Below are 27,898 nucleotides of genomic sequence, written 5' to 3'. Positions count from 1 at the left end.
GCTGAATACCTGAGCAGGGTGAAAGACAACAAGCAGAGGCAGATCCTAACCAAATACAGGCTCAGTGAGCACAGCCTGGCCATAGAAACAGGACGACACAGGCAGACCTGGCTGCCCAAAGAGGACCGGCTGTGTCATCACTGTCAACTCCAACAAGTAGAGACAGAGATGCACTTTCTACTGCAGTGTACAAAATACACAGAAATAAGGGAAACTTTCTTCCCACAAATAAAAAATCTCTGCAAAACATTCCCAGACCTGCCAGACTCTCAAAAACTCCCAACCCTCCTTGGAGAGGAGTCCAGCTGTGTCCAACTGGCAGCCCAGTACACAGCCGCCTGTCACAGCCTGAGGGACAGACAGTGAGCACTATACATTAGTTCAAGTCTTGTTATATTTCATTGTTGTTATTGTTAACTTATTAATAACGTGGTTATTATTTATATTTGTTTACCATTATTATTCTCATTATTATTCTCATCAGTGTTATTGTCTATTTAATGTTCAGATGATGTGCTGTGTATGCATTGCTTTGGCAATACTGTGAATAATGGTCATGCCAATAAAGCACCTTTGAATTTGAATTTGAGAGAGAGAGAGAGAGAGAGAGAGAGAGAGAGAGAGAGAGAGAGAGAGAGAGAGAGAGAGAGAGAGAGAGAGAGAGAGAGAGAGAGGGGAGAGAGGGGGAGAGAGAGGGAAAGTCAGAGGGGGAGAGAGTGAGAGAGCATCAAAAGAAATGTATCACTATTATAACACATTTATTTATTTATTTTTTTTTAAAAAAAGGTATATAAATGATGGACCTCGACTAAATGTTTTTGGTTTCTGTTTAATCCCTTGATCATTCATCCTTGCCCGTGACGCGCTTGAGTGACTGAAGCAGATGCGCTTAATCACCTAATTAGTGAGACAGCTGATTGGACGCTGGATAGGGAGCGATTTCAGCTGTTGAATTGCGAGCTTGATTAAAAGCCAATTTAAATAAATAAGAAATATGCCACGTCTGTCGAGAGAGCAGCGCCTCCGTGCGATCGGCATGTCGGAGGCTGGACGAGGGCAGCGTGCTGTGGCTCGCCGTCTTGGGAGCTCACAGCCAGCGATTTCAAACCTGGCGAGACGGTATAACCAGACACACTGTCAGTGACAGCGCCACCAACTGGGAGACCAAGAGTCACAACACCTGCCCGAGATCCACAGATCATTCAGCAGCACCTTCGTGACGTCGATTGCTAATCAGCAGAATACAAAGTCACCGCACCTGCTCTGAAACAGAGTTTGTTGCACAGCAGTGTGATCCAGTCCTGGTTTCACTAGGAGTTTAATAATCAGACACACCTGAGCTTGTTAGCTAGACACACTGGGGGCTGATCAAGCTGGTAGTAAAACCTGGAATGGGTGACACTGCTGTGCAATAGGAGTCTGATTCCCATCCAGTGCTATGGCAGGTGAATCAGTCCCATGGTCACCCAGTTGACAGACAGACAGTTATTTGATGTGATATTAAGACAGTTCACATTAGTTTCTGTTTTCAAAAGCTGATAATATTTAATTCATTAGTTTACAGTATTTTAATTGTGACAAAAAAGTGAGCAAAATTCCTCTCTCCAACTTCTCTCACACTACGTCTTTCCTTCCTCCCTTTTTGTAGACTCTCTTTTCCCCCCTCCCATCCCACACTAGTCTCCGCCTCCTCACACTGGCCCCAGCTCCTCCCCTCGCTGCCTCCTCTCTCCCCACCCTCCTCTTCTCTCCGTTCCTCTAGCCCCTCCCCCTCTCTGATGATGATAAGAACGATTCTCACAGGACCCGCCCCATCCCCCTTGACCCCTCCCCCTGCCTCTCCCCTTACCCCTCACCTCCGACTGGCTTAACCCCTCTCCCTCTCTCCTCCCCCATCCTCCTCTCCCCAATCTGCACCCCTCCAGCCCCCTCTTCCATCCCTCCTTCTCCGATGGGTTCATATCATCCCGTTTCCAAACACCGCCTCGGTATTGGTCCGAATCTCTCCCCGAGAAGCCCTTCTTTGCTCCCGATTGGTCGGTTTGGCTCCCGGTCTCCTCGGCTGCATCCGATTGGCCGCCACAGCCGTCACTCTTGTTAATCGCCTTCTCGGATTGGTCTGAATCTCTTTTGCACTGGTTCGGGTATTTCGGGACCCCTCCTGTCCGCGATTGGTTACTGCAATCGGAAGCTCTCGTCTCTAAGCTCTCCGATTGGTTCGTTTTATCCAGCTCTCTCAATTGGTTGCTTTTACCCGAATCTGTCCTCTCTACCCTCTCAGCCTGCTTCCCTGGCCTCCAAGCCTCTCCTGTCCCACTCTGGTCTATGATATCCCAGTTTTTCCTGAAGTTTCTCTCCCTTCCCTTCCCTCTCCCTCCCAATTCCAAATTCCGAAATCCTTCCTTCCGGGTTCTGCGGTCAAAATCCGAGGCCGCAGGACATTCCTCAAATCCGGAAAACCCTCTCCGTCCATCTCTGGAATTTCCAACCGCTATCCTCCCTTCCGACTGGACGCCCTTTTCCAGCCCCTTGCCCTCCGACTGGCTGTTCGTCCGAGGAGGCTTCACTGACTGGCTCTGCGTTTCAGATGGGAAGATCTGGGGCTGACGTGGGCGGGCCTTCCACCTCCCTCCTCCCTCCCATTGGCCCTGCCTCCTGGGGCCCCTGCCCTGTGGTTGGCTGTCCGTTGGTCGTTCCTGGTTGTGGTATCTGGCTGTCGATTTCGATTGGTTGCCGGAGTTGTTCTGCGGTTTGGAATTCCCGGCCCGTGATTGGTCGGGTCGCTGGGGCTCCCCCCCAGGCAGGGAGGCCTCTGATTGGCTGCCCTGCGATGCTGCCGATAGCCGATTGGCTGTGGAGTCGGAAGGGATTTGGTCTGGGATCTGCAAGTCTGGCTCTCTGGTGCGGTCTTCTGGCGAGACCTGAGAGAGAGAGAGTTCTTGTTAACTTGGGCTGGCTAATTATTTTGTGTCCTTTTGTATATCACACTGGCCAATAAAACATTTATAAAGCAAATAAAAAACATCTCCTTTTCAATTTTCAATTTTTTCAGCCCTCCCCCCTCGTCATGTAGCCCCTCCCCTTCTCACTTTACCTCCTGAATACGAATGAGGAACCGGTTTCGCTCCGCCTCTGGGTCAATAACCCCGCCCCTTTCCCTCTGGCGTTCCAGAATCTTCTTCAGCTCTGCCCATCTCTTCCGTAGCTCCTCCCCCACAGTGAACTCTTCCTATGATTACAGAAACAAAAAAAAATAAGTCAGGCTGACATTTGGGCTCTAGTGCCTTCATCAGCGTTACTGAAACTAAACTGAGTCAAGCAGACCTGCGTTTGGACTCTAGTGCCTTCATCAGCATTATTGAAACTAAACTGAGTCAAGCAGACCAGCGTTTGGGCTCTAGCACCTTCATCAGCGTTATTGAAACTAAACTGAGTCAAGCAGACCAGCGTTTGGGCTCTAGTGCCTTCATCAGCGTTATTGAAACTAAACTGAGTCAAGCAGACCAGCGTTTGGGCTCTAGTGCCTTCATCAGCGTTACTGAAACTAAACTGAGTCAAGCAGACCAGCGTTTGGGCTCTAGTGCCTTCATCAGCGTTACTGAAACTAAACTGGGTCAAGCAGACCAGCGTTTGGGCTCCAGTGCCTTCATCAGCGTTACTGAAACTAAACTGGGTCAAGCAGACCAGCGTTTGGGCTCTAGTGCCTTCATCAGCGTTACTGAAACTAAACTGAGTCAAGCAGACCAGCGTTTGGGCTCTAGTGCCTTCATCAGTGTTACTGAAACTAAACTGGGTCAAGCAGACCAGCGTTTGGGCTCTAGTGCCTTAATCAGTGTTACTGAAACTAGGAGAAATTGTAGCGTCAGCAAAGGATGCTGGGAGCTGTAGTTCTGAATACAGACAGCTAAAGATGGGTTATTAAAAACGATCAGGAGTGAAATCAGATAAAACTACAGGGAGAGATCGAAACATACCACAGGGAACTGGGGTGCTGGGGTCCCCTCCAGAGCAGCAAGGTCGTAGGTGAACGGTTCTCTGCACACGGGACACAAGACTTTCATCTCCTGACGAGAGAAACAAGAGATCAGAGAAGGGAGGGGGAGGGGGGAGGCTGTGGGGTCCAGCGGTTAAAGAAAAGGGGTCTTGATACCAGGAGGTTCAAATCCCGGCTCAGCCACTGACTCCCTGTGTGTGTGTGTGTGTGTGTGTGTGACCCTGAGCAAGTCACTTCACCTCCTTGTGCTCCGTCCTTCGGATGAGACGTAAAACAAACGAGCTCCTATTGGAAGTGAATCTGCAGCAGCAGCAGTTGTTGATGATGCAGAGTTCACCCCCCTAGTCTCTGCACTATCCTCACACAACTGCAAATCCGTCACTGTAGATCTAACTCGCTGTGATCCTAACTCGCTGCATCCTAGTTCATATTGTATTCCAGTAGTGTTATTATTATACATAGCATCCTAGTTCATATTGGATTCTAGTAGTGTTATTATTATACAGAGCATCCTAGTTCATATTGGATTCTAGTAGTGTTATTATTATACATAGCATCCTAGTTCATATTGTATTCTAGTAGTGTTATTATTATACAGAGCATCCTAGTTCATATTGGATTCTAGTAGTGTTATTATTATACAGAGCATCCTAGTTCATATTGTATTCTAGTAGTGTTATTATTATACATAGCATCCTAGTTCATATTGGATTCTAGTAGTGTTATTATTATACAGAGCATCCTAGTTCATATTGGATTCTAGTAGTGTTATTATTATACAGAGCATCCTAGTTCATATTGGATTCTAGTAGTGTTATTATTATACAGAGCATCCTAGTTCATATTGTATTCTAGTAGTGTTATTATTATACATAGCATCCTAGTTCATATTGGATTCTAGTAGTGTTATTATTATACATAGCATCCTAGTTCATATTGGATTCTAGTAGTGTTATTATTATACAGAGCATCCTAGTTCATATTGGATTCTAGTAGTGTTATTATTATACAGAGCATCCTAGTTCATATTGGATTCTAGTAGTGTTATTATTATACATAGCATCCTAGTTCATATTGGATTCTAGTAGTGTTATTATTATACAGAGCATCCTAGTTCATATTGGATTCTAGTAGTGTTATTATTATACACAGCATCCTAGTTCATATTGGATTCTAGTAGTGTTATTATTATACAGAGCATCCTAGTTCATATTGTATTCTAGTAGTGTTATTATTATACACAGCATCCTAGTTCATATTGGATTCTAGTAGTGTTATTATTTGCACTGACTGTAAACTGCACTGTGTTTAACTATGAAGCTTGTATTGTAACCCTGCGCTGCCCTGTGACACCTGTGCAAGTCGCCTCGGATAAAGGAGTCTGCCTAATAAATACATACAGGGAGGAGGGAGAGGTGTGGTAAAGCATAGGGAAGCATTGTAAAGCACAGAGAGGTCTGGTAAAGCATAGGGAAGCATTGTAAAGCACAGAGAGGTCTGGTAAAGCATAGGGAAGCATTGTAAAGCACAGAGAGGTGTGGTAAAGCATAGGGAAGCATTGTAAAGCACAGAGAGGTCTGGTAAAGCATAGGGAAGCATTGTAAAGCACAGAGAGGTCTGGTAAAGCATAGGGAAGCATTGTAAAGCACAGAGAGGTCTGGTAAAGCATAGGGAAGCATTGTAAAGCACAGAGAGGTCTGGTAAAGCATAGGGAAGCATTGTAAAGCACAGAGAGGTCTGGTAAAGCATAGGGAAGCATTGTAAAGCACAGAGAGGTCTGGTAAAGCATAGGGAAGCATTGTAAAGCACAGAGAGGTCTGTTAAAGCATAGGGAAGCATTGTAAAGCACAGAGAGGTCTGTTAAAGCATAGGGAAGCATTGTAAAGCACAGAGAGGTCTGGTAAAGCATAGGGAAGCATTGTAAAGCACAGAGAGGTCTGGTAAAGCATAGGGAGGCATTGTAAAGCACAGAGAGGTCTGGTAAAGCATAGGGAAGCATTGTAAAGCACAGAGAGGTCTGGTAAAGCATAGGGAAGCATTGTAAAGCACAGAGAGGTCTGGTAAAGCATAGGGAAGCATTGTAAAGCACAGAGAGGTCTGGTAAAGCATAGGGAAGCATTGTAAAGCACAGAGAGGTCTGGTAAAGCATAGGGAAGCATTGTAAAGCACAGAGAGGTCTGGTAAAGCATAGGGAAGCATTGTAAAGCACAGAGAGGTCTGGTAAAGCATAGGGAAGCATTGTAAAGCACAGAGAGGTCTGGCAAAGCATAGGGAAGCATTGTAAAGCACAGAGAGGTCTGGCAAAGCATAGGGAAGCATTGTAAAGCACAGAGAGGTCTGGCAAAGCATAGGGAAGCATTGTAAAGCACAGAGAGGTCTGGTAAAGCATAGGGAAGCATTGTAAAGCACAGAGAGGTCTGGTAAAGCATAGGGAAGCATTGTAAAGCACAGAGAGGTCTGGTAAAGCATAGGGAAGCATTGTAAAGCACCCTGAACTCCACGCGGAGCGCCTTTACTGGCTCAGCCACTCAGGAGCCTCGAAGCCATTTTTTGGCTCAGAAAATAAACTACTCCCACACTGACGTCAGCTGACGCACGGTTTATGCCACGTTCCTGAAAACTGTCGTTTGACTGAAACCACCTAAAAGGAGAATGCTTATTACCATTACACTGGAATGTGGTAAAACCAGTTTGGGACGAGACACCAGTTAGCGACACGCAGGGTTTGTGATTGGAGGACGGAGGGGGCGCGACGGGCAGTTTACAAAACAACCCCCCGCACAAAAAACCCAAAACACAGCAGTCAATCCATCACGAGACAGACTTCTGCTTTCAGAAGGAGATGCACAGATAAAAGTCATTCTGATCATGCTGAGATTAAGAGACGCTGCCTGGGGTCAATTCTAGGTGTCACTCCTGTTGCATTAAAAAAGCAGAATCGTTTGTTGAAATTCCGATTCCAATTCCAGTGCTAGGTTGCTCAGTTACAATTATGCTGCAGGGATTAGAATTAATTACAGGGACACTAAAGTAACACGAACAACTCCCCACATCGACATGTTACCTCTGAAGAACCAGCGATGATAAAAAAAAAAAATCACAGGTACAAATACAGACGAGAATAGAAGTTTTCTTTTTTTTTACAATCGAACAGGGATCATTAAAAGTAGTTGAAATCACAAGACTGAATGATCAAATGATCCCTATGCTTTACCACACCTCTGTGCTTTACAATGCTTGCCTATGCTTTACCAGACCTCTCTGTGCTTTACAATGCTTCCCTATGCTTTACCAGACCTCTCTGTGCTTTACAATGCTTCCCTATGCTTTACCAGACCTCTCTGTGCTTTACAATGCTTCCCTATGCTTTACCAGACCTCTCTGTGCTTTACAATGCTTCCCTATGCTTTACCAGACCTCTCTGTGCTTTACAATGCTTGCCTATGCTTTACCAGACCTCTCTGTGCTTTACAATGCTTGCCTATGCTTTACCAGACCTCTCTGTGCTTTACAATGCTTCCCTATGCTTTACCAGACCTCTCTGTGCTTTACAATGCTTGCCTATGCTTTACCAGACCTCTCTGTGCTTTACAATGCTTGCCTATGCTTTACCAGACCTCTCTGTGCTTTACAATGCTTCCCTATGCTTTACCAGACCTCTCTGTGCTTTACAATGCTTCGCTATGCTTTACCAGACCTCTCTGTGCTTTACAATGCTTCGCTATGCTTTACCAGACCTCTCTGTGCTTTACAATGCTTGCCTATGCTTTACCAGACCTCTCTGTGCTTTACAATGCTTGCCTATGCTTTACCAGACCTCTCTGTGCTTTACAATGCTTCCCTATGCTTTACCAGACCTCTCTGTGCTTTACCATGCTTCCCTATGCTTTACCAGACCTCTCTGTGCTTTACCATGCTTCCCTATGCTTTACCAGACCTCTCTGTGCTTTACAATGCTTCACTGTGCTTTATTACACTTTGCTATGCTTTTACCAGGGGAGACTTTTATAAGAGTCGTTCAATGAAAGGTAATTTTGCAGTTTATCAGAGTTTGCCATGTTACCTCCTCTCCTGTGCTCTCCTCTCCTCTCCTCTCCTCACCTCACCTCCTCCTCCTCCTCGCACCCTCCTGTGCGGTCTCTCCTCTCCCCCCTCACCTCCTCCTCCTCGCACCCTCCTGGGCGGTCTCTCCTTTCCCCCCCTCACCTCCTCTTCCCCGCACCCTCCTGTGCGGTCTCTCCTCTCCCCTCTCACCTCCTCTTCCTCGCACCCTCCTGTGCGGTCTCTCCTTTCCCCCCCCTCACCTCCTCCTCCTCGCACCCTAATGTGCGGTCTCTCCTCTTCCCCCCTCACCTTCTCCTCCTCGTGCGTGTGCGTGTGCGTGTGTGTGTGCGTGTGCGTGTGACCCTGAGCAAGTCACTTCACCTCCTTGTGCTCCGTCCTTCGTATGAGACGTAAAACAAACAAGCTCCTATTGGAAGTGACTCTGCAGCAGCAGCAGCTGTTGATGATGCAGAGTTCACCCCCCTAGTCTCTGCACTATCCTCACACAACTGCAAATCCGTCACTGTAGATCTAACTCGCTGTGATCCTAACTCGCTGCATCCTAGTTCATATTGTATTCCAGTAGTGTTATTATTATACATAGCATCCTAGTTCATATTGGATTCTAGTAGTGTTATTATTATACATAGCATCCTAGTTCATATTGGATTCTAGTAGTGTTATTATTATACACAGCATCCTAGTTCATATTGTATTCCAGTAGTGTTATTATTATACATAGCATCCTAGTTCATATTGGATTCTAGTAGTGTTATTATTATACAGAGCATCCTAGTTCATATTGGATTCTAGTAGTGTTATTATTATACAGAGCATCCTAGTTCATATTGGATTCTAGTAGTGTTATTATTATACATAGCATCCTAGTTCATATTGGATTCTAGTAGTGTTATTATTATACAGAGCATCCTAGTTCATATTGTATTCTAGTAGTGTTATTATTATACACAGCATCCTAGTTCATATTGGATTCTAGTAGTGTTATTATTATACAGAGCATCCTAGTTCATATTGGATTCTAGTAGTGTTATTATTATACATAGCATCCTAGTTCATATTGGATTCTAGTAGTGTTATTATTATACACAGCATCCTAGTTCAGATTGGATTCTAGTAGTGTTATTATTTGCACTGGTAAAGCATAGGGAAGCATTGTAAAGCACAGAGAGGTGTGGTAAAGCATAGGGAAGCATTGTAAAGCACAGAGAGGTGTGGTAAAGCATAGGGAAGCATTGTAAAGCACAGAGAGGTGTGGTAAAGCATAGGGAAGCATTGTAAAGCACAGAGAGGTGTGGTAAAGCATAGGGAAGCATTGTAAAGCACAGAGAGGTGTGGTAAAGCATAGGGAAGCATTGTAAAGCACAGAGAGGTGTGGTAAAGCATAGGGAAGCATTGTAAAGCACAGAGAGGTGTGGTAAAGCATAGGGAAGCATGGTAAAGCACAGAGAGGTCTGGTAAAGCATAGGGAAGCATGGTAAAGCACAGAGAGGTCTGGTAAAGCATAGGGAAGCATTGTAAAGCACAGAGAGGTCTGGTAAAGCATAGGGAAGCATTGTAAAGCACAGAGAGGTCTGGTAAAGCATAGGGAAGCATTGTAAAGCACAGAGAGGTGTGGTAAAGCATAGGGAAGCATTGTAAAGCACAGAGAGGTGTGGTAAAGCATAGGGAAGCATTGTAAAGCACAGAGAGGTGTGGTAAAGCATAGGGAAGCATTGTAAAGCACAGAGAGGTCTGGTAAAGCATAGGGAAGCATGGTAAAGCACAGAGAGGTCCGAAAGACGGAGCACAAGGAGGTTAAGTGACTTGCTCAGGGTCACGCAATGAGTCAGTCAGTGGCTGAGGTGGGATTTGAACCGGGGACCTCCTGGTTACAAGCCCTTTTCTTTAACCACTGGACCACACAGCCTCCTTAGAAATAAAAAAACCAAACAAAAACAGTTTGTGTGAACTCTGCGATGTTTGAACTACACTGTAAGGGGAAGGCGTTTCCCACTAGAAGCCTGACATGATTTTCTCTCAAGTTTGCACACACCCAGCCAACAGAAAGGGCTTAGGCTCGAAACAGCAACCCACACACAGTCCCTTTCTATAAGGCTTCCCTCCCTTTTATGCAGGGCTAAAAGCGTTTCCATTATCTAATGGACACCCCTCAGCCAACTGGATCGTTACCTCCCCCAAGACAGACATCTCCCAAACCGCCTGGGTCCTAAAGCCTCCAAATTCAGGCTTATGAAAAAGAAGGGAACTATGAAAAAGACCTAGGAGTTTATGTTGACTCAGAAATGTCGTCACCTAGTCAATGTGGGGAAGCTATAAAAAAGGCCAACAAGATGCTCGGATATATTGTGAGAAGTGTTGAATTTAAATCAAGGGAAGTCATGTTAAAACTTTACAATGCATTAGTAAGACCTCACCTAGAATATTGTGTTCAGTTCTGGTCACCTCGCTACAAAAAGGATATTGCTGCTCTAGAAAGAGTGCAAAGAAGAGCAGCCAGAATTATCCCAGGTTTAAAAGGCATGTCGTATGCAGACAGGCTAAAAGATTTGGATCTATTCAGTCTTGAACAAAGAAGACTACGCGGCGATCTGATTCAAACATTCAAAATCCTAAAAGGTATAGACAATGTCGACCCAGGGGACTGAAAAAAGAAACAAGGACCAGGGGTCACAAATGGAGATTAGATAAAGGGGCATTCAGAACAGAAAATAGGAGGCACTTTTTTACACAGAGAATTGTGAGGGTCTGGAACCAACTCCTCAGTAATGTTGTTGAAGCTGACACCCTGGGATCCTTCAAGAAGCTGCTTGATGAGATTCTGGGATCAATAAGCTACTAACAACCAAACGAGCAAGATGGACTGAATGGAGCCTCCTCTCGTTTGGAAACTTTCTTATGTTCTTAAAGAGAGCTTTATGAAAAGGACCTTTTTTTTTTTTTTTTTTACTGTGTTCCCGTGTGTTGCTACAGCGATTTAAGTAAGGTTTGTGTTTTGTTTTAATTATTTTTTTTACATTTTGACCACTTTTTTTAAAACTTTTAAAATTCACTGCCTCAAAATGGCTTCCCACGGACCTTTCAGAACTACATTTCCCATCCTCCTCCTGCCCACCGGTAAATCCATCTCCGTTCCATACGTGAGCAGGAGGATGATGGGAAATGTAGTCCCGAGAGGTCAACGCGGGTCCATGGGAAGCCATCTTGAGGCAGTGTAAAGCACACACTTCGGAGGACAGCGTGGGTTCGTCTTCGCCCCTCCCGAGTCAGCGCAGGGGTGGTAGCGGCGAGATTAGCCTAAAAATAATTGGACACTACTAAACTGGGAGAATATCAAAACAAATTGGCGACTACTAAATTAAAAAAAATAATAATAATAAATTATTATTATTACTTTATTTAGCAGACGCCTTTATCCAAGGCGACTTACAGAGACTAGGGTGTGTGAACTATGCATCAGCTGCAGAGTCACTTACAACTACGTCTCACCCGAAAGACGGAGCACAAGGAGGTGAAGTGACTTGCTCAGGGTCACACAGTGAGTCAGTGGCTGAGGTGGGATTTGAACCGGGGACCTCCTGGTTACAAGCCCTTTTCTTTAGCCACTGGACCACACAGCCTCCTAAATGAACAAAAAGGTGCTTATGTACCCTTTAACATGGTATAATTATACACCTCGTGACAGAAACGGAGAGACATTTTCTTACAGTGAATCACTGACATGATCTGAAAACGGTGCGTGCTCTTACATACAGATATTTATATTTCAAGCTGTTTTTCATTCCGGAGATTCCTAGTCACCAGACGCCCTTTAAAAATCTAAAATGTAGCCAATCCGAACTCAAGGAAGACAGCGATAGTGTTGGCTCTCTGGCATCCGCCCCTGCTATGGCATGCCTTTGTGCGATGTGAAGATCGCATCTCAAGCTGTCATCAGCCTGAAGGCCAGCAATGCAAAACAAAAAAAAGGTGACGTTTTGCAAAACGAGGGCCAGTGATTATGTTATTAAGAGGTGAGAGAATGGATTTTAAAGATGGTCAGCGCTCCTTTAAAGGGAGGGGCCGGTGATCATGTTAATAAAGCTAATAAGAGGTGAGAGAATGGATTTTAAAGATGGTCAGCGCTCCTTTAAAGGGAGGGGCCGGTGATCATGTTAATAAAGCTAATAAGAGGTGAGAGAATGGATTTTAAAGATGGTCAGCGCTCCTTTAAAGAGAGGAGCCAGTGATCATGTTAATAAAGCTAATAAGAGGTGAGAGAATGGATTTTAAAGATGGTCAGCGCTCCTTTAAAGGGAGGGGTCAGTGATCATGTTAATAAAGCTAATAAGAGGTGAGAGAATGGATTTTAAAGATGGTCAGCGCTCCTTTAAAGGGAGGGGCCGGTGATCATGTTAATAAAGCTAATAAGAGGTGAGAGAATGGATTTTAAAGATGGTCAGCGCTCCTTTAAAGGGAGGGGTCAGTGATCATGTTAATAAAGCTAATAAGAGGTGAGAGAATGGATTTTAAAGATGGTCAGCGCTCCTTTAAAGGGAGGGGCCGGTGATCATGTTAATAAAGCTAATAAGAGGTGAGAGAATGGATTTTAAAGATGGTCAGCGCTCCTTTAAAGGGAGGGGCCAGTGATCATGTTAATAAAGCTAATAAGAGGTGAGAGAATGGATTTTAAAGATGGTCAGCGCTCCTTTAAAGGGAGGGGCCAGTGATCATGTTAATAAAGCTAATAAGAGGTGAGAGAATGGATTTTAAAGATGGTCAGCGCTCCTTTAAAGGGAGGGGCCAGTGATCATGTTAATAAAGCTAATAAGAGGTGAGAGAATGGATTTTAAAGATGGTCAGCGCTCCTTTAAAGAGAGGAGCCAGTGATCATGTTAATAAAGCTAATAAGAGGTGAGAGAATGGATTTTAAAGATGGTCAGCGCTGAGGGGCCAGTGATCATGTTAATAAAGCTAATAAGAGTAGCAGTTAGGGGCTCTGGACTCTTGACCGGAGGGTCGTGGGTTCAATCCCAGGTGGGGGGACACTGCTGCTGTACCCTTGAGCAAGGTACTTTACCTAGATTGCTCCAGCAAAAACCCAACTGTATAAATGGGGAATTGTATGTAAAAAATAACGTGAAATATCTTGTAACAATTGTAAGTCGCCCTGGATAAGGGCGTCTGTTAATAAATAAATAAAATTAAAATGGGTTTCTGGGAAACCCGCAGGGGCCCGGGGCCAGACCACAGGGGGCGCTGGTGAGCCAAGGACACCCTGGCCGACCTAAACCCTCCCTCCCCCCCAGGGGGCGCTCTGCCAATTGTGTGCCGTCCCCTGGGAGCTCCCGTCCACGGTCGACAAAGGAACAGCCTGGACTCGAACCGGCGACCTCCAGGCTATAGGGCGCACCCTGAACTCCACGCGGAGCGCCTTTACTGGCTCAGCCACTCAGGAGCCTCGAAGCCATTTTTTGGCTCGGTAAATAAACAACTCCCACACTGACGTCAGCCGACGCACGGTTTATGCCACGTTCCTGAAACCACCTAAAAGGAGAATGCTTATTACCATTACACTGGGATGTGGTAAAACCAGTTTGGGACGAGACACCAGTTAGCGACACGCAGGGTTTGTGATTGGAGGACGGAGGGGGCGCGACGGGCAGTTTACAAAACAACCCCCCCCACAAAAAACCCAAAACACAGCAGTTAATCCATCACGAGACAGACTTCTGCTTTCAGAAGGAGATGCACAGATAAAAGTAATTCTGATCATGCTGAGATTAAGAGACGCTGCCTGGGGTCAATCGTTCGTTGAAATTCCGATTCCAATTCCAATGCTAGGTTGCTCAGTTCCAATTATGCTGCAGGGATTAGAATTAATTACAGGGACGCTAAAGTAACACGAACAACTCCCCACATCGACATGTTACCTCTGAAGAACCAGCGATGATAAAAAAAAAAAAATCACACGTACAAATACAGACGAGAATAGAAGTTTTCTTTTTTTTTCCAATCGAACAGGGATCATTAAAAGTGGTTGAAATCACAAGACTGAATGATCAAATGATCCCTATGCTTTACCAGACCTCTCTGTGCTTTACAATGCTTCCCTATGCTTTACCAGACCTCTCTGTGCTTTACAATGCTTCCCTATGCTTTACCAGACCCCTCTGTGCTTTACAATGCTTCCCTATGCTTTATCAGACCTCTCTGTGCTTTACAATGCTTCCCTATGCTTTATCAGACCTCTCTGTGCTTTACAATGCTTCCCTATGCTTTACCAGACCTCTCTGTGCTTTACAATGCATCCCTGTGCTTCACTGTGCTTTATTACACTTTGCTATGCTTTTACCAGTCGTTCAATGAAAGGTAATTTTGCAGTTTATCATAGTTTGCCATGTTACCTCCTCTCCTCTCCTCTCCTCTCCTCTCCTCCTCCTCGCACCCTCCTGTGCGGTCTCTCCTCTCCTCTCCTCCTCCTCGCACCCTCCTGTGCGGTCTCTCCTCTCCTCTCCTCCTCCTCGCACCCTCCTGTGCGGTCTCTCCTCTCCCCCCTCACCTCCTCCTCCTCGCACCCTCCTGTGCGGTCTCTCCTCTCCCCTCTCACCTCCTCTTCCTCGCACCCTCCTGTGCGGTCTCTCCTCTCCCCCCTCACCTCCTCTTCCTCGCACCCTCCTGTGCGGTCTCTCCTCTCCCCTCTCACCTCCTCTTCCTCGCACCCTCCTGTGCGGTCTCTCCTCTCCCCTCCTCTTCCTCGCACCCTCCTGTGCGGTCTCTCCTCTCCCCCCTCACCTCCTCCTCTTCCTCGCACCCTCCTGTGCGGTCTCTCCTCTCCCCTCTCACCTCCTCTTCCTCGCACCATCCTGTTCGGTCTCTCCTCTCCTCTCCCCTCTCACCTCCTCTTCCTCGCACCCTCCTGTGCGGTCTCTCCTCTCCTCTCCTCTCCTCTCCTCCTCTTCCTCGCACCCTCCTGTGCGGTCTCTCCTCTCCTCTCCTCTCCTCTCCCTCGCACCCTCCTGTGCGGTCTCTCCTCTCCTCTCCTCTCCTCTCCTCCTCTTCCTCGCACCCTCCTGTGCGGTCTCTCCTCTCCTCTCCTCTCCTCTCCTCCTCTTCCTCGCACCCTCCTGTGCGGTCTCTCCTCTCCTCTCCTCTCCTCTCCTCCTCCTCGCACCCTCCTGTGCGGTCTCTCCTCTCCTCTCCTCTCCTCTCCTCCTCCTCGCACCCTCCTGTGCGGTCTCTCCTCTCCCCCCTCACCTCCTCCTCCCCGCACCATCCTGTGCGGTCTCTCCTCTCCCCCCTCACCTCCTCTTCCTCGCACCCTCCTGTGCGGTCTCTCCTCTCCTCTCTCCTCCTCTCGTCTCTCTCCCTCTCGCTGTGCTGGATGTATCTCCCCAGGCAGTGAGAGTGGAAGTGGTGGTAGCAGCCAGTCCTGGTGAGAGCATCGCTGTCCTAGAGAGAGAGAGAGAGAGAGAGAGAGAGAGAGAGAGAGAGAGAGAGAGAGAGAGAGAGAGAGAGAGAGAGAGATGAGAATGAGAAAGAGAGAGCGAGAACGAGACAGAGAACAAACGAACGAGAGAGAGAGAACAAGAGAGCACGAGACAGACAGCAAGAGCGCATGAGAGACCGAGAGCGCGCGCGAGAGAGACCGAGAGCGAGCGCGCGCGAGAGAACGAGAGCGCGCGCACGAGAACGAGAGCGCGCGCACGAGAGAGAACGAGAGCGCGCGAGAGAGAACGAGAGCGCGCGAGAGAGAACGAGAGCGCGCGAGAGAGAACGAGAGCGCGCGAGAGAGAACGAGAGCGCGCGAGAGAGAACGAGAGCGCGAGAGAGAATGAGAGCGCTCGAGAGAGAGAACGAGAGAGAACGAGAGCGCGCGAGAGAACGAGAGCGCGCGAGAGAGAGAACGAGAGCGCGCGAGAGAGAGAACGAGAGCGCGCGAGAGAGAGAACGAGAGAACGAGAGCGCGCGAGAGAACGAGAGCGTGCGAGAGAGAGAACGAGAGCGCGCGAGAGAGAGAGAGAACAAGAGAGCGCGCGAGACAGAGAGCGAGAGAGAACGAGAGAGAGAGAGAACAAGAGAGAGAGAGACAGAGAGAGCGAGAGACAGAGAGAGGTGGCGAGGATTTTATAACCTAATGTATACATAAATATACACAAGACATAAAAAAATAAATTAAAAAAATTCATAAAATACATAAAACACATACCTGGAAGCTGTAGAGACAGATTACACACTGTCCATAAGGCACGTTGTTATTGGTCAAAATCTCCTTCCCTTTCTGTGAAAAACAAAACACACAGACATACACTCCATGGGAATCAGACTCCTATTGCACAGCAGTGTGATCCATTCCAGGTTTTACTACCAGCTTGATCAGCCCCCAGTGTGTCTAGCTAACAAGCTAATAGTTTTTAATATGCTAGTTTGTTGAGATAGTGATCTTCAATGGCAATGCAGACAGACAGTGGAGCTACAATGGCAATAATGGTTCTGTATTACACTGAGGGGCAATGGTAGCACAAGTATAGGGCAGCTACAATGGGGTGAGGCTGGTAGAATGGGACCACAGTGTGCTGACTATACCCTAAATGATCTTCAATGGCAATGCAGACAGACATTGGAGCTACAATGGCAATAATGGTTCTGTATTACACTGAGGGGCAATGGTAGCACAAGTATAGGGCAGCTACAATGGGGTGAGGCTGGTAGAATGGGACCACAGTGTGCTGACTATACCCTAAATGATCTTCAATGGCAATGCAGACAGACATTGGAGCTACAATGGCAATAATGGTTCTGTATTACACTGAGGGGCAATGGTAGCACAAGTATAGGGCAGCTGCAATGGGGCAAGGCTGTTATTGGTTGAGAGAGAGAGAGAGAACCAAGGGTTCATTAAAACGAATTTAAAATGAATTCTCGTACCTCTATCAACTCATACAAGACAGGACATCCTACTGAAGACTCAGCCAACTGCCTCAGACTGTGATCCAGACTGAGAGAGAGAGAGAGAGAGAGAGAGAGAGAGAGAGAGAGAGAGAGAGAGAGAGAGAGAGAAAGGACTGTTTATACTGGACTGTGGCTCCAGCAATGATTCAGACAGCCCCCCCTGAGTTTCAATAGCCATAGTTTTATATATTATACTGGACTGTGGCTCCTGCAATGATTCAGACAGCCCCCCTGAGTTTCAATAGCCATAGTTTTATATATTATACTGGACTGTGGCTCCAGCAATGATTCAGACAGCCCCCCTGAGTTTCAATAGCCATAGTTTTATATATTATACTGGACTGTGGCTCCAGCAATGATTCAGCCAGCCCCCCCTGAGTTTCAATAGCTATAGTTTTATATATTATACTGGACTGTGGCTCCAGCAATGATTCAGACAGCTCCCCTGAGTTTCAATAGCCATAGTTTTATATATTATACTGGACTGTGGCTCCAGCAATGATTCAGACAGCCCCCCCTGAGTTTCAATAGCTATAGTTTTATATAGTATACTGGACTGTGGCTCCTGCAATGATTCAGACAGCCCCCCTGAGTTTCAATAGCCATAGTTTTATATATTATACTGGACTGTGGCTCCTGCAATGATTCAGACAGTCCCCCTGAGTTTCAATAGCCATAGTTTTATATATTATACTGGACTGTGGCTCCTGCAATGATTCAGACAGCCCCCCTGAGTTTCAATAGCCATAGTTTTATATATTATACAATGCTGGCGGGACCGCACTGTATAACACTGATATAAAACCCTGGACAGAACTACAGCAGCTACCCGACATGGTGTCGATATTCATATAAAAACTATTTTTGGGTCTTTACCTCCGAATTTTTTCGTCCGAAAGCCCTCTTGGATTCTGAATTGAGATCTTTGGAACAGAATTTGGATACTGAAAAAAATAAATACAAAATTAATTTTAAACAAATAGAAAAAAAAAAATAACACATTATGAATTGGCAGTCCAGTGAAAGCTGCTGAATAATGTTCCCTTGTTAACATATTGAATTACACACCCTCTATATAGAATGAACTCACTCAGCTTCATAGAGTCCAATGAAAGCTGCTGAATAATGTTCCCTTGTTAACATATTGAATTCCACCCCCTCTATATAGAATGAACTCCCTCAGCTTCATAGAGTCCAATGAAAGCTGCTGAATAATGTTCCCTTGTTAACATATTGAATTCCACCCCCTCTATATAGAATGAACTCCCTCAGCTTCATAGAGTCCAATGAAAGCTGCTGAATAATGTTCCCTTGTTAACATATTGAATTACACACCCTCTATATAGAATGAACTCACTCAGCTTCATAGAGTCCAATGAAAGCTGCTGAATAATGTTCCCTTGTTAACATATTGAATTCCACCCCCTCTATATAGAATGAACTCCCTCAGCTTCATAGAGTCCAATGAAAGCTGCTGAATAATGTTCCCTTGTGTGACCCTGAGCAAGTCACTTCACCTCCTAGTGCTCCGTCTTTTGGGTGAGACGTTGTTGCAAGTGACTCAGAAGCTGATGCATAGTTCACACACACCCTGGTCTCTGTGAGTCGCCTTGGATAAAGGCATCTACTAAATAAAAAGGGAGGCTGGGTGGGGAACACTGAATTGAATCCCGGTGCGTGATGAATGACAGGGAGGATTTTTGCTGTTTTGCTGCAGGCGTGAAGTTGAGTTTTCTAAAGTGGTTTGGCTTGGGTTTTGGTGCCTGACCAAAACTTCTACGACAGCTTTTCTTTCCTCGCAGTCGCCCGTGTAATTAAGTTTGTTTTTTTTTCCCTTCTTCAGTTCGCGGAAGCCGTACCAACTCTGACGCTGCTAAAACAACAGTGTATAACGATCTGTGACGGTTACCATGGTGATCACCCCCCCCCCCCCCCCCCAAGTCACATCAACGTGACTGCAAGTTATCTTAGCTGGAACATCAGCAGTAAATAACGTAATAACTGTTATAAAACTCTTTCACACAGAGAAAGGGATCACGCGAGTACCGCTCCCAAACTCGTCAGTCAGAAGATCATTTTCATAAGAACATAAGAAAGTTTCCAAACGAGAGGAGGCTCCATTCGGCCCATCTTGCTCGTTTGGTTGTTAGTAGCTTATTGATCCCAGAATCTCATCAGGCAGCGTCTTGAAGGATCCCAGGGTGTCAGCTTCAACAACATTACTGGGGAGTTGGTTCCAGACCCTCACAATTCTCTGTGTAAAAAAGTGCCTCCTATTTTCTGTTCTGAATGCCCCTTTATCTAATTTGTGACCCCTGGTCCTTGTTTCTTTTTTCAGTCCCCTGGGTCGACATTGTCTGTACCTTTTAGGATTTTGAATGCTTGAATCAGATCGCTCGCGTAGTCTTCTTTGTTCAAGACTGAACAGATTCAATTCTTTCAGCCTGTCTGCATACGACATGCCTTTTAAACCCGGGATAATTCTGGTTGCTATATAGATAGATAGATAGCTATAAAACAGCATGCTGTGTCCGTTGCCCACTCTGAGTTTCGCGAGGTGGTTCAGAGGCGACAAGGGCGTCTGCTAAGAAATAAATAAATAATAATAATACTATAACATGACAGCTCTGAGACAGCACAGGCAGTTCACACAGACCCAAAAGCCGGTTCTGAGCTGTCATAACTCCTCTGCACGGAAAGGGGTATTAGACGGTGAAGTTAAACAAATTATTGCAGAGTCACTTCCAATAGGACCTCGTTTGTTTTACGTCTCATCCGAAGGACGGAGCACAAGGAGGTCAAGCGACTCGCTCAGGGTCACACACACACACACACACACAGGGAGTCAGTGGCTGAGTCCACCTCTTCTTGAAATACAAAACTGCAGAATCATTGTGTGAACTTTACAAGTGCCAAGATATTTGTGGTTTCTTAAAAAACAAAACCAAAACACAAAAGATCCGTCACTCTTCGCCCATTCCTGGTTGACAGATCAGCAGTTTCAGTAATGTGACCTGAAATATTTCAACTTGCTATCTGATCATGTTAAGAAAGCGAATAAGAGGTGAGAGAATGGATTTTTTTTTTTATATAAATTTAGTCGTTGCCAATTCTTTTTTTTATTATTTTCTCCCAATTTGGAATGGCCAATTATTTTATTAAGCTCAGCTCACCGCTACCACCCCTGCGCTGACTCGGGAGGGACGAAGACGAACACACGCTGTCCTCCGAAGCGTGTGCCGTCAGCTTTTTTTTCACACTGCGGACTCACCGTGCAGCCGCCTCAGAGCTACAGCGTCGGAGGACAACTCAGCTCTGGGCAGCTTACAGGCGAGCCCGCAGGCGCCCGGCCAGACCACAGGGGGCGCTGGTGAGCCGAGGACACCCTGGCCGACCTAACCCCTCCCTCCCCACAGGGGGTGCTCTGCCAATTGAGCGCCGCCCCCTGGAAGCTCCCGTCCACGGTCGGCAAAGGAACAGCCTGGACTCGAACCCGCGACCTCCAGACCGTAAGTCACATCCTGCACTCTAGGCAAGTGCTTTTACTGGATGCGCCACTCGGGAGCCCCCAGAGAATGGATTTTAAAGATGGTCAGAGCTCCTTTTAAACAGGGATCGAAGCAAGACTCCCGCTGCACAGCAGTGTGATCCATTCCTGGTTTCACAAGGAGTTTAATAATCAGACACACCTGATCTTGTTAGCTAGACACACTGGGGGGCTGATCAAGCTGGTAGTAAAACCTGGAATGGATCACACTGCTGTGCAATAGGAGTCCGATTCCCATCCCTGCGATAATAAGGCTGACATCAACTTTTTGACACTTGTGGTTTGAGTAACGCGAAAACATCCCCCCTTATAATCGGATCAGAAAGGGCAGGGCAGTCACGTCAAGAAAGTTGATAAGAGAGATAAGAGAATTTTTTTCAAGAAAGTTTTTCAAGGAACAGTTCCTTGTTTTGAAACGCATCGTCGAGTTTCACGACAGAAAGAGACGGCTCTTGATCGCCTGTATGTGCGGCTGGCTCCCGCGCACACGACGCAGAAAATAACACAGTCTACAGATTATAGATTACAGGCTGCTGACCGATCTCAGACGATTGGAGTTAACCATATCAGTACTGGTGAGGTCCTTGAGACAAACACACACTGCAATGGCAATAATGGTTCTGTATTACACTGAGGGGCAATGGTAGCACAAGTATAGGGCAGCTGCAATGGGGTGAGGCTGGTAGAATGGGACCACAGTGTGCTGACTATACCCTAAATGATCTTCAATGGCAATGCAGGCAGACAGTGGAGCTACAATGGCAATAATGGTTCTGTATTACACTGAGGGGCAATGGTAGCACAAGTATAGGGCAGCTGCAATGGGGTGAGGCTGGTAGAATGGGACCACAGTGTGCTGACTATACCCTAAATGATCTTCAATGGCAATGCAGGCAGACAGTGGAGCTACAATGGCAATAATGGTTCTGTATTACACTGAGGGGCAATGGTAGCACAAGTATAGGGCAGCTGCAATGGGGTGAGGCTGGTAGAATGGGAGAATGAGAATATATATATATATATATATATATATATATATATATATATATATATATATATATATATATATATATATATATATATATATATATATATATATATAATATAATACATTAGATCTGCACAAATTGATTTGATTATTGGCTAATAATCTACAGAAATCAGGTGCTGATAATCAGACGAGGGTGGCTGGTGTCGATCGGGCTGATTTCACCCGTTCAGAGTGAATTAAGAAACAGCTGCTTGGGTTTGTGTGGGTCGCTGTTCTCCGCAGAGTCTGAAGAAAAAGCAGCGACCCACACAAACCCGAGCAGCTGTTTCTGAATTCACTCTGAACGGGTGAAATCAGCCCGATAGACTGCAGGCGATTCTCGAGACAGATGTTAAAAAGTGACAGACAGACAGACAGACACAGCCTCCACACCCCTCCAGCTTCTAAAAACTCCTGACAGCTTTCGCTAAAGAAGAATCCTTTGCAAGTTTCGTCACAAGCATTCTCTAAATGTGTCTAAAACTCTAAATGATTATTTACGTAAAAGACAGAGAGCCTCCAAACACCCCCAATTTATCTGTTTATTTTTTAACCTTTGCTGCACAGCAATCTATGAGGAGAGAGCGCTCTCTGGTGGACAAAAACTAAAACTACACAGCAAACCAAGGCACAGACAGACACACACATTACACATTATATTATATATATATAAGACTCCAATTCCTTTACAGTTTATCCATTCCCTGGTTTTACTGTGAGTTTAATAATCAGACACACCTGAGCTTGTTAGCTAGACACGCTGGGGGCTGATCAAGCTGGTAGCAAAACCTGGACTGGATCACACTGCTGTGCAATAGGAGTCTGATTCCCATCCCTGTAATAATAATGCTGGTTATCATCACAGGGGTGGGAATCAGACTCCCGTTGCACAGCAGTGTGATCCAGTCCTGGTTTCACTAGGAGTTTAATAATCAGACACACCTGAGCTTGTTAGCTAGACACGCTGGGGGCTGATCAAGCTGGTAGTAAAACTTGGAATGGGCGACACTGCTGTGCAATAGGAGTCTGATTCCAATCCCTGCACATAAACTGGGGCAGCAGTGTGGAGTAGTGGATAGGGCTCTGGACTCTTGACTTGAGGGTCGTGGGTTCAATCCCAGGTGGGGGACACTGCTGCTGTACCCTTGAGCAAGGAACTTTACCTAGATTGCTCCAGTAAAAACCCAACTGTATAAATGGGGAATTGTATGTAAAAATAATGTGATATCTTGTAACAATTGTAAGTCGCCCTGGATAAGGGCGCCTGCTAAGAAATAAATAATAACAAAACAGAGAGAGAGAGACACAGACACACACACACACCCTTTCATACCTGTGCAGGCAGCGAGAGATGCAGAGTCAGCCTCACAAACTGGGATTCTGGGTCCTCAGCTGTTGAAGGAAACAGAGTGATGCTGACCTGCCAGGGCTCAGCACTAGGGGGCAACACAGAGAGAGAAAACGCCAGCGTTATGTTCTAGTGCGGTCCCGCCACCACTGCCCTGTGTGCGGCACAGCACAGCCAGGCTCTGCCCAGCACACAGCAGGCAATGCCAGCACACTGGATTATAACTTTCTATAGACACCACTGTGCCAGGTAGCTGCTGTAGTTCTGTGCAGGGTTTTATATCAGTGTTATATAGACTCTGTGTTGGGTAGGTGTGTCATTCTGCGCAGGGTTTTAAAATCAGTGTTATATAGACTCTGTGTTGGGTAGGTGTGTAGTTCTGCGCAGGGTTTTATATCAGTGTTATATAGACTCTGTGTTGGGTAGCTGCTGTAGTTCTGCGCAGGGTTTTATATCAGTGTTATATAGACTCTGTGTTGGGTAGGTGTGTAGTTCTGCGCAGGGTTTTATATCAGTGTTATATAGACTCTGTGTTGGGTAGGTGTGTCGTTCTGCGCAGGGTTTTATATCAGTGTTATATAGACTCTGTGTCGGGTAGGTGTGTCGTTCTGCGCAGGGTTTTATATCAGTGTTATACAGACTCTGTGTTGGGTAGGTGTGTCGTTCTGCGCAGGGTTTTATATCAGTGTTATATAGACTCTGTGTTGGGTAGGCGTGTAGTTCTGCGCAGGGTTTTATATCAGTGTTATATAGACTCTGTGTTGGGTAGGTGTGTAGTTCTGCGCAGGGTTTTATATCAGTGTTATATAGACTCTGTGTTGGGTAGGTGTGTCGTTCTGCGCAGGGTTTTCTATCAGTGTTATATAGACTCTGTGTTGGGTAGGTGTGTCGTTCTGCGCAGGGTTTTATATCAGTGTTATATAGACTCTGTGTTGGGTAGGTGTGTGGTTCTGCGCAGGGTTTTATATCAGTGTTATATAGACTCTGTGTTGGGTAGGTGTGTGGTTCTGCGCAGGGTTTTATATCAGTGTTATATAGACTCTGTGTTGGGTAGGTGTGTAGTTCTGCGCAGGGTTTTATATCAGTGTTATATAGACTCTGTGTTGGGTAGGTGTGTCGTTCTGCGCAGGGTTTTATATCAGTGTTATATAGACTCTGTGTTGGGTAGGTGTGTGGTTCTGCGCAGGGTTTTATATCAGTGTTATATAGACTCTGTGTTGGGTAGGTGTGTCGTTCTGCGCAGGGTTTTATATCAGTGTTATATAGACTCTGTGTTGGGTAGGTGTGTCGTTCTGCGCAGGGTTTTATATCAGTGTAATACAGTGCGGTCCTGCCAGCATTGCCCTGGGTACAGCGAGGCTCTGCCCAGCACACAGATATTATTATTATTATTATTATTATTATTATTAGGTCAGAGTTGACACCTGTTGGGGTCGTGGGTCAGGTGAAGTTCGTCCAAATAGATCGCCTCAAGGACCTCGATCTCGGACTCAGCGCTGAAATAAATGGAAATATATAAACATAGACACACAAATGATGGCAATGCGAAATGATTTGCAGCACGGCTGGGGGGTGTATGGCCCACGTTTCTTTCTCTCCTCAAACCCCTTGCTTACTAAACACCCGGGTATCTCTGAAGCGGTAACCGTCTCCTCTTTACAAACATACCGAGGATGTTAACCAGAAAGTAGAACGACCCCCCAAAATGGGCTACTTTAGGGGATGGGGAGTCTGTTGCCGGATAATTTCACTGATACTTCTCGCTCGCTAAATAAAAAAAAAACAAAATAAAGAATATTCTCAATCCGTCTCACAAGCTCAGGGGTGCCCTGGGTATACTTCATTTACTAACAATGCCGGATGACCGGTGGATAATTTGTTTTTCACCTTCATTTCCAGTATTTTACTATTTTCTTTCGTAAAAACTTGACAACTCACCTCCTCTCTGATGCCATTTTGTTGGGGGCCGTAAACGCTGCGACACCCAAAACGCGCCCCGCCTTTAAAGGAGTCCGACTGGTCGACAAAAACACGACGCGTTGGGTTCCCCCCACCCGTATTATTATTATTATTATTATTATTATTATTATTATTATTATTATAGCATTCAGTTCACTCAGGTTATGTACACTATTGCTCTGCAATAGATACAAAATGTTACTTTATGAAATGTAATATTTATATCTGTCTTAATCTCGGCACGAAAGACCTTCAGCTGCGTAAAAAGACAAGCAAACACCGCCCAATAAACGCGTTATTTAAAAATAAATAAATAAAATATATATTTTATTTAATAAAAGCTTTTTTTTCATAATCCATCCATCTGTCTATCGCTAGAAATTAGCTAACCTAAAAACTATTTATAAAAAATGAAGTGTGAATACGTCACCTACTATAATATATAATATGTGTGTATATTTAAACGAATTTTAATATATATATATATATATATATATATATATATATATATATATATATATATATATATATATATATATATATAATATGTATCTAACTCATATTACTATAAGAAATAATAACGTGCAATCAGGGTAACGTAGACTCGCAGTAAATGGTCGGCTGGAGTCGTTCTCTATAAACGACGGCGCCCCCTTCTGGTCGCGTTGTTTAATTACATCGTTGCTATGGGCGTCCAACACGTCGCTTGGTTCCATGTGGTTGCTAGGAAGGCAATTGATGGCTTGTGAAATAAAACGTGTCATCTTCCAGAATTATATATAATCCCTTCTTCTCGGGGTCTGTGTTAGTTTACTACATTCTGAAAAGAGTTTAGTTTCATTAAAGCTGCAGACAGACAGACAGAGCCCCACAATCCTGTTCAGTTTTCAAGAGGAGAAAAAGAAAGAGAAAGATAGAAAGTGAAAAGGAGATAAAGAAGGAAAGAGGGAGAAGGAAAGAAAGAGGGAAAAAGAAAGAATGAGAGAAAGAAAGAATGAGAGAAAGAAACGAGGAAAGAGGAGAAAAAGAAAGAAAGTGAAAAGGAAATAGAGAAGGAAAGAGGGTTGAAGAAGAAAGAGGGAAAAGACAGAGAGAAAGAAAGGAAGAAAGAAAAAAAGAGAAAGAAAGAAAGAGGGGAAAAGAAAGATAAGAGACAGAAAGTGAAAAAGGAAATAAAGAAGGAAAGAGAAAGAAATAAACGAGTTGAAAATACCTGATAATAATAATAATAATAATAATAATAATAATAATAATAATAATAATAATAATAATAATAATAATAATAAACCTCATTAAACTAAGATAAATAATTAACAAAGAGACGTTCGGTGACCCATTATTCATAAAGTTAAGCACTCGTGTCATCTTAACAATAAAAAACACCATGGTTTATAATTAACCTCTATCACTGACCGGCTATACCCCCCTAGATATGTATATATATATATAGATATATATGTGTGTGCGAGTCACTCACCAAACAAAACGCGACACACAGACCTCAAATGGCAGGCAGCACAGATTCACAAAACGGGGGGCGCGTTGTAGCTTCTGAATGTGGGGACCCCTCGATTGCTACGGAAAACCTCTCGGACTCCTCAACCATCAATAACCCAGCTGATATCAGCGTCATAGTTGTATACTTCGTTATGGTGATAGCGGTTGGAATATGGGTGAGTTTTTATTAATTAATTAATTCATTAATTAATTAATTTTCAAATTAAATATATCATTGAATTGTAAGGAACTGCACGCAGGCAATACAAATGTGCATTATAAATATCATATGGGAGATACTGAAATTGAAGAAGGGAATCTATGAAAAAGACCTAGGAGTTTATGTTGACTCAGAAATGTCTTCATCTAGACAATATGGGGAAGCTATAAAAAAGGCTAACGAGATGCTCAGATATATTGTGAGAAGAGTTGAATTTAAATCAAGGGAAGTAATGTTAAAACTTTACAATGCATTAGTAAGACCTCACCTAGAATATTGTGTTCAGTTCTGGTCACCTCGTTACAAAAAGGATATTGCTGCTCTAGAAAGAGTGCAAAGAAGAGCAGCCAGAATTATCCCGGGTTTAAAAGGCATGTCGTATGCAGACAGGCTGAAAGAATTGAATCTATTCAGTCTTGAACAAAGAAGACTACGCGGCGGTGTGGTAAAGCATAGGGAAGCATTGTAAAGCACAGAGAGGTATGGTAAAGCATAGGGAAGCATTGTAAAGCACAGAGAGGTCTGGTAAAGCATAGGGAAGCATTGTAAAGCACAGAGAGGTGTGGTAAAGCATAGGGAAGCATTGTAAAGCACAGAGAGGTCTGGTAAAGCATAGGGAAGCATTGTAAAGCACAGAGAGGTCTGGTAAAGCATAGGGAAGCATTGTAAAGCACAGAGAGGTGTGGTAAAGCATAGGGAAGCATTGTAAAGCATAGAGAGGTCTGGTAAAGCATAGGGAAGCATTGTAAAGCACAGAGAGGTGTGGTAAAGCATAGGGAAGCATTGTAAAGCACAGAGAGGTCTGGTAAAGCATAGGGAAGCATTGTAAAGCACAGAGAGGTGTGGTAAAGCATAGGGAAGCATTGTAAAGCACAGAGAGGTCTGGTAAAGCATAGGGAAGCATTGTAAAGCACAGAGAGGTCTGGTAAAGCATAGGGAAGCATTGTAAAGCACAGAGAGGTCTGGTAAAGCACAGGGAAGCATTGTAAAGCACAGAGAGGTGTGGTAAAGCATAGGGAAGCATTGTAAAGCACAGAGAGGTCTGGTAAAGCATAGGGAAGCATTGTAAAGCACAGAGAGGTCTGGTAAAGCATAGGGAAGCATTGTAAAGCACAGAGAGGTGTGGTAAAGCATAGGGAAGCATTGTAAAGCACAGAGAGGTCTGGTAAAGCATAGGGAAGCATTGTAAAGCACAGAGAGGTCTGGTAAAGCATAGGGAAGCATTGTAAAGCACAGAGAGGTGTGGTAAAGCATAGGGAAGCATTGTAAAGCATAGAGAGGTCTGGTAAAGCATAGGGAAGCATTGTAAA

At 45.0% G+C, this 27,898-nt stretch overlaps 2 protein-coding genes across 2 annotated transcripts in view; one reads left to right on the top strand and one right to left on the bottom strand.

Annotated features, from left to right (window-relative positions):
• Positions 1–841: 841 nt before the first annotated feature.
• rnf25 (ring finger protein 25) lies at positions 842–24,942 on the bottom strand. The gene is made up of 11 exons (XM_059020254.1): positions 24,851–24,942; positions 24,337–24,408; positions 22,898–23,000; positions 17,864–17,931; positions 16,964–17,033; positions 16,245–16,316; positions 15,341–15,487; positions 3,975–4,064; positions 3,095–3,229; positions 1,857–2,921; positions 842–874 (listed from the first exon to the last, which is right to left on the bottom strand). The coding sequence occupies exons 1-11, from the start codon at positions 24,865–24,867 to the stop codon at positions 842–844; spliced, it is 1,872 nt and encodes a 623-aa protein (XP_058876237.1). The 5' UTR covers positions 24,868–24,942.
• Positions 24,943–26,358: 1,416 nt separating this feature from the next.
• The window catches only part of LOC131730005 (sodium/glucose cotransporter 2-like), a 9,068-nt gene continuing 7,528 nt past the window's right edge, over positions 26,359–27,898 (top strand). Inside the window, 1 exon segment of the mRNA XM_059020257.1 lies at positions 26,359–26,544. Within this exon segment, the coding sequence (XP_058876240.1) occupies positions 26,377–26,544 (168 nt within the window). The 5' untranslated portion in view covers positions 26,359–26,376.

The sequence above is a fragment of the Acipenser ruthenus genome, unplaced genomic scaffold, assembly GCF_902713425.1.
Source record: "Acipenser ruthenus unplaced genomic scaffold, fAciRut3.2 maternal haplotype, whole genome shotgun sequence".
Taxonomy (NCBI): Eukaryota; Metazoa; Chordata; class Actinopteri; order Acipenseriformes; family Acipenseridae; genus Acipenser; species Acipenser ruthenus.
This window is presented reverse-complemented; position numbering and strand designations above follow the sequence as displayed.

Excerpts from the sequence above, each read along its gene's own strand:
- rnf25 (XM_059020254.1), bottom strand. Across the intron at positions 15,488-16,244 it reads TCTGTCTCTACAGCTTCCAG|GACAGCGATGCTCTCACCAG; the intron begins GTATGTGTTTTA and ends CTCTCTCTCTAG. Across the intron at positions 2,922-3,094 it reads TCCTCATTCGTATTCAGGAG|GTCTCGCCAGAAGACCGCAC; the intron begins GTAAAGTGAGAA and ends TCTCTCTCTCAG.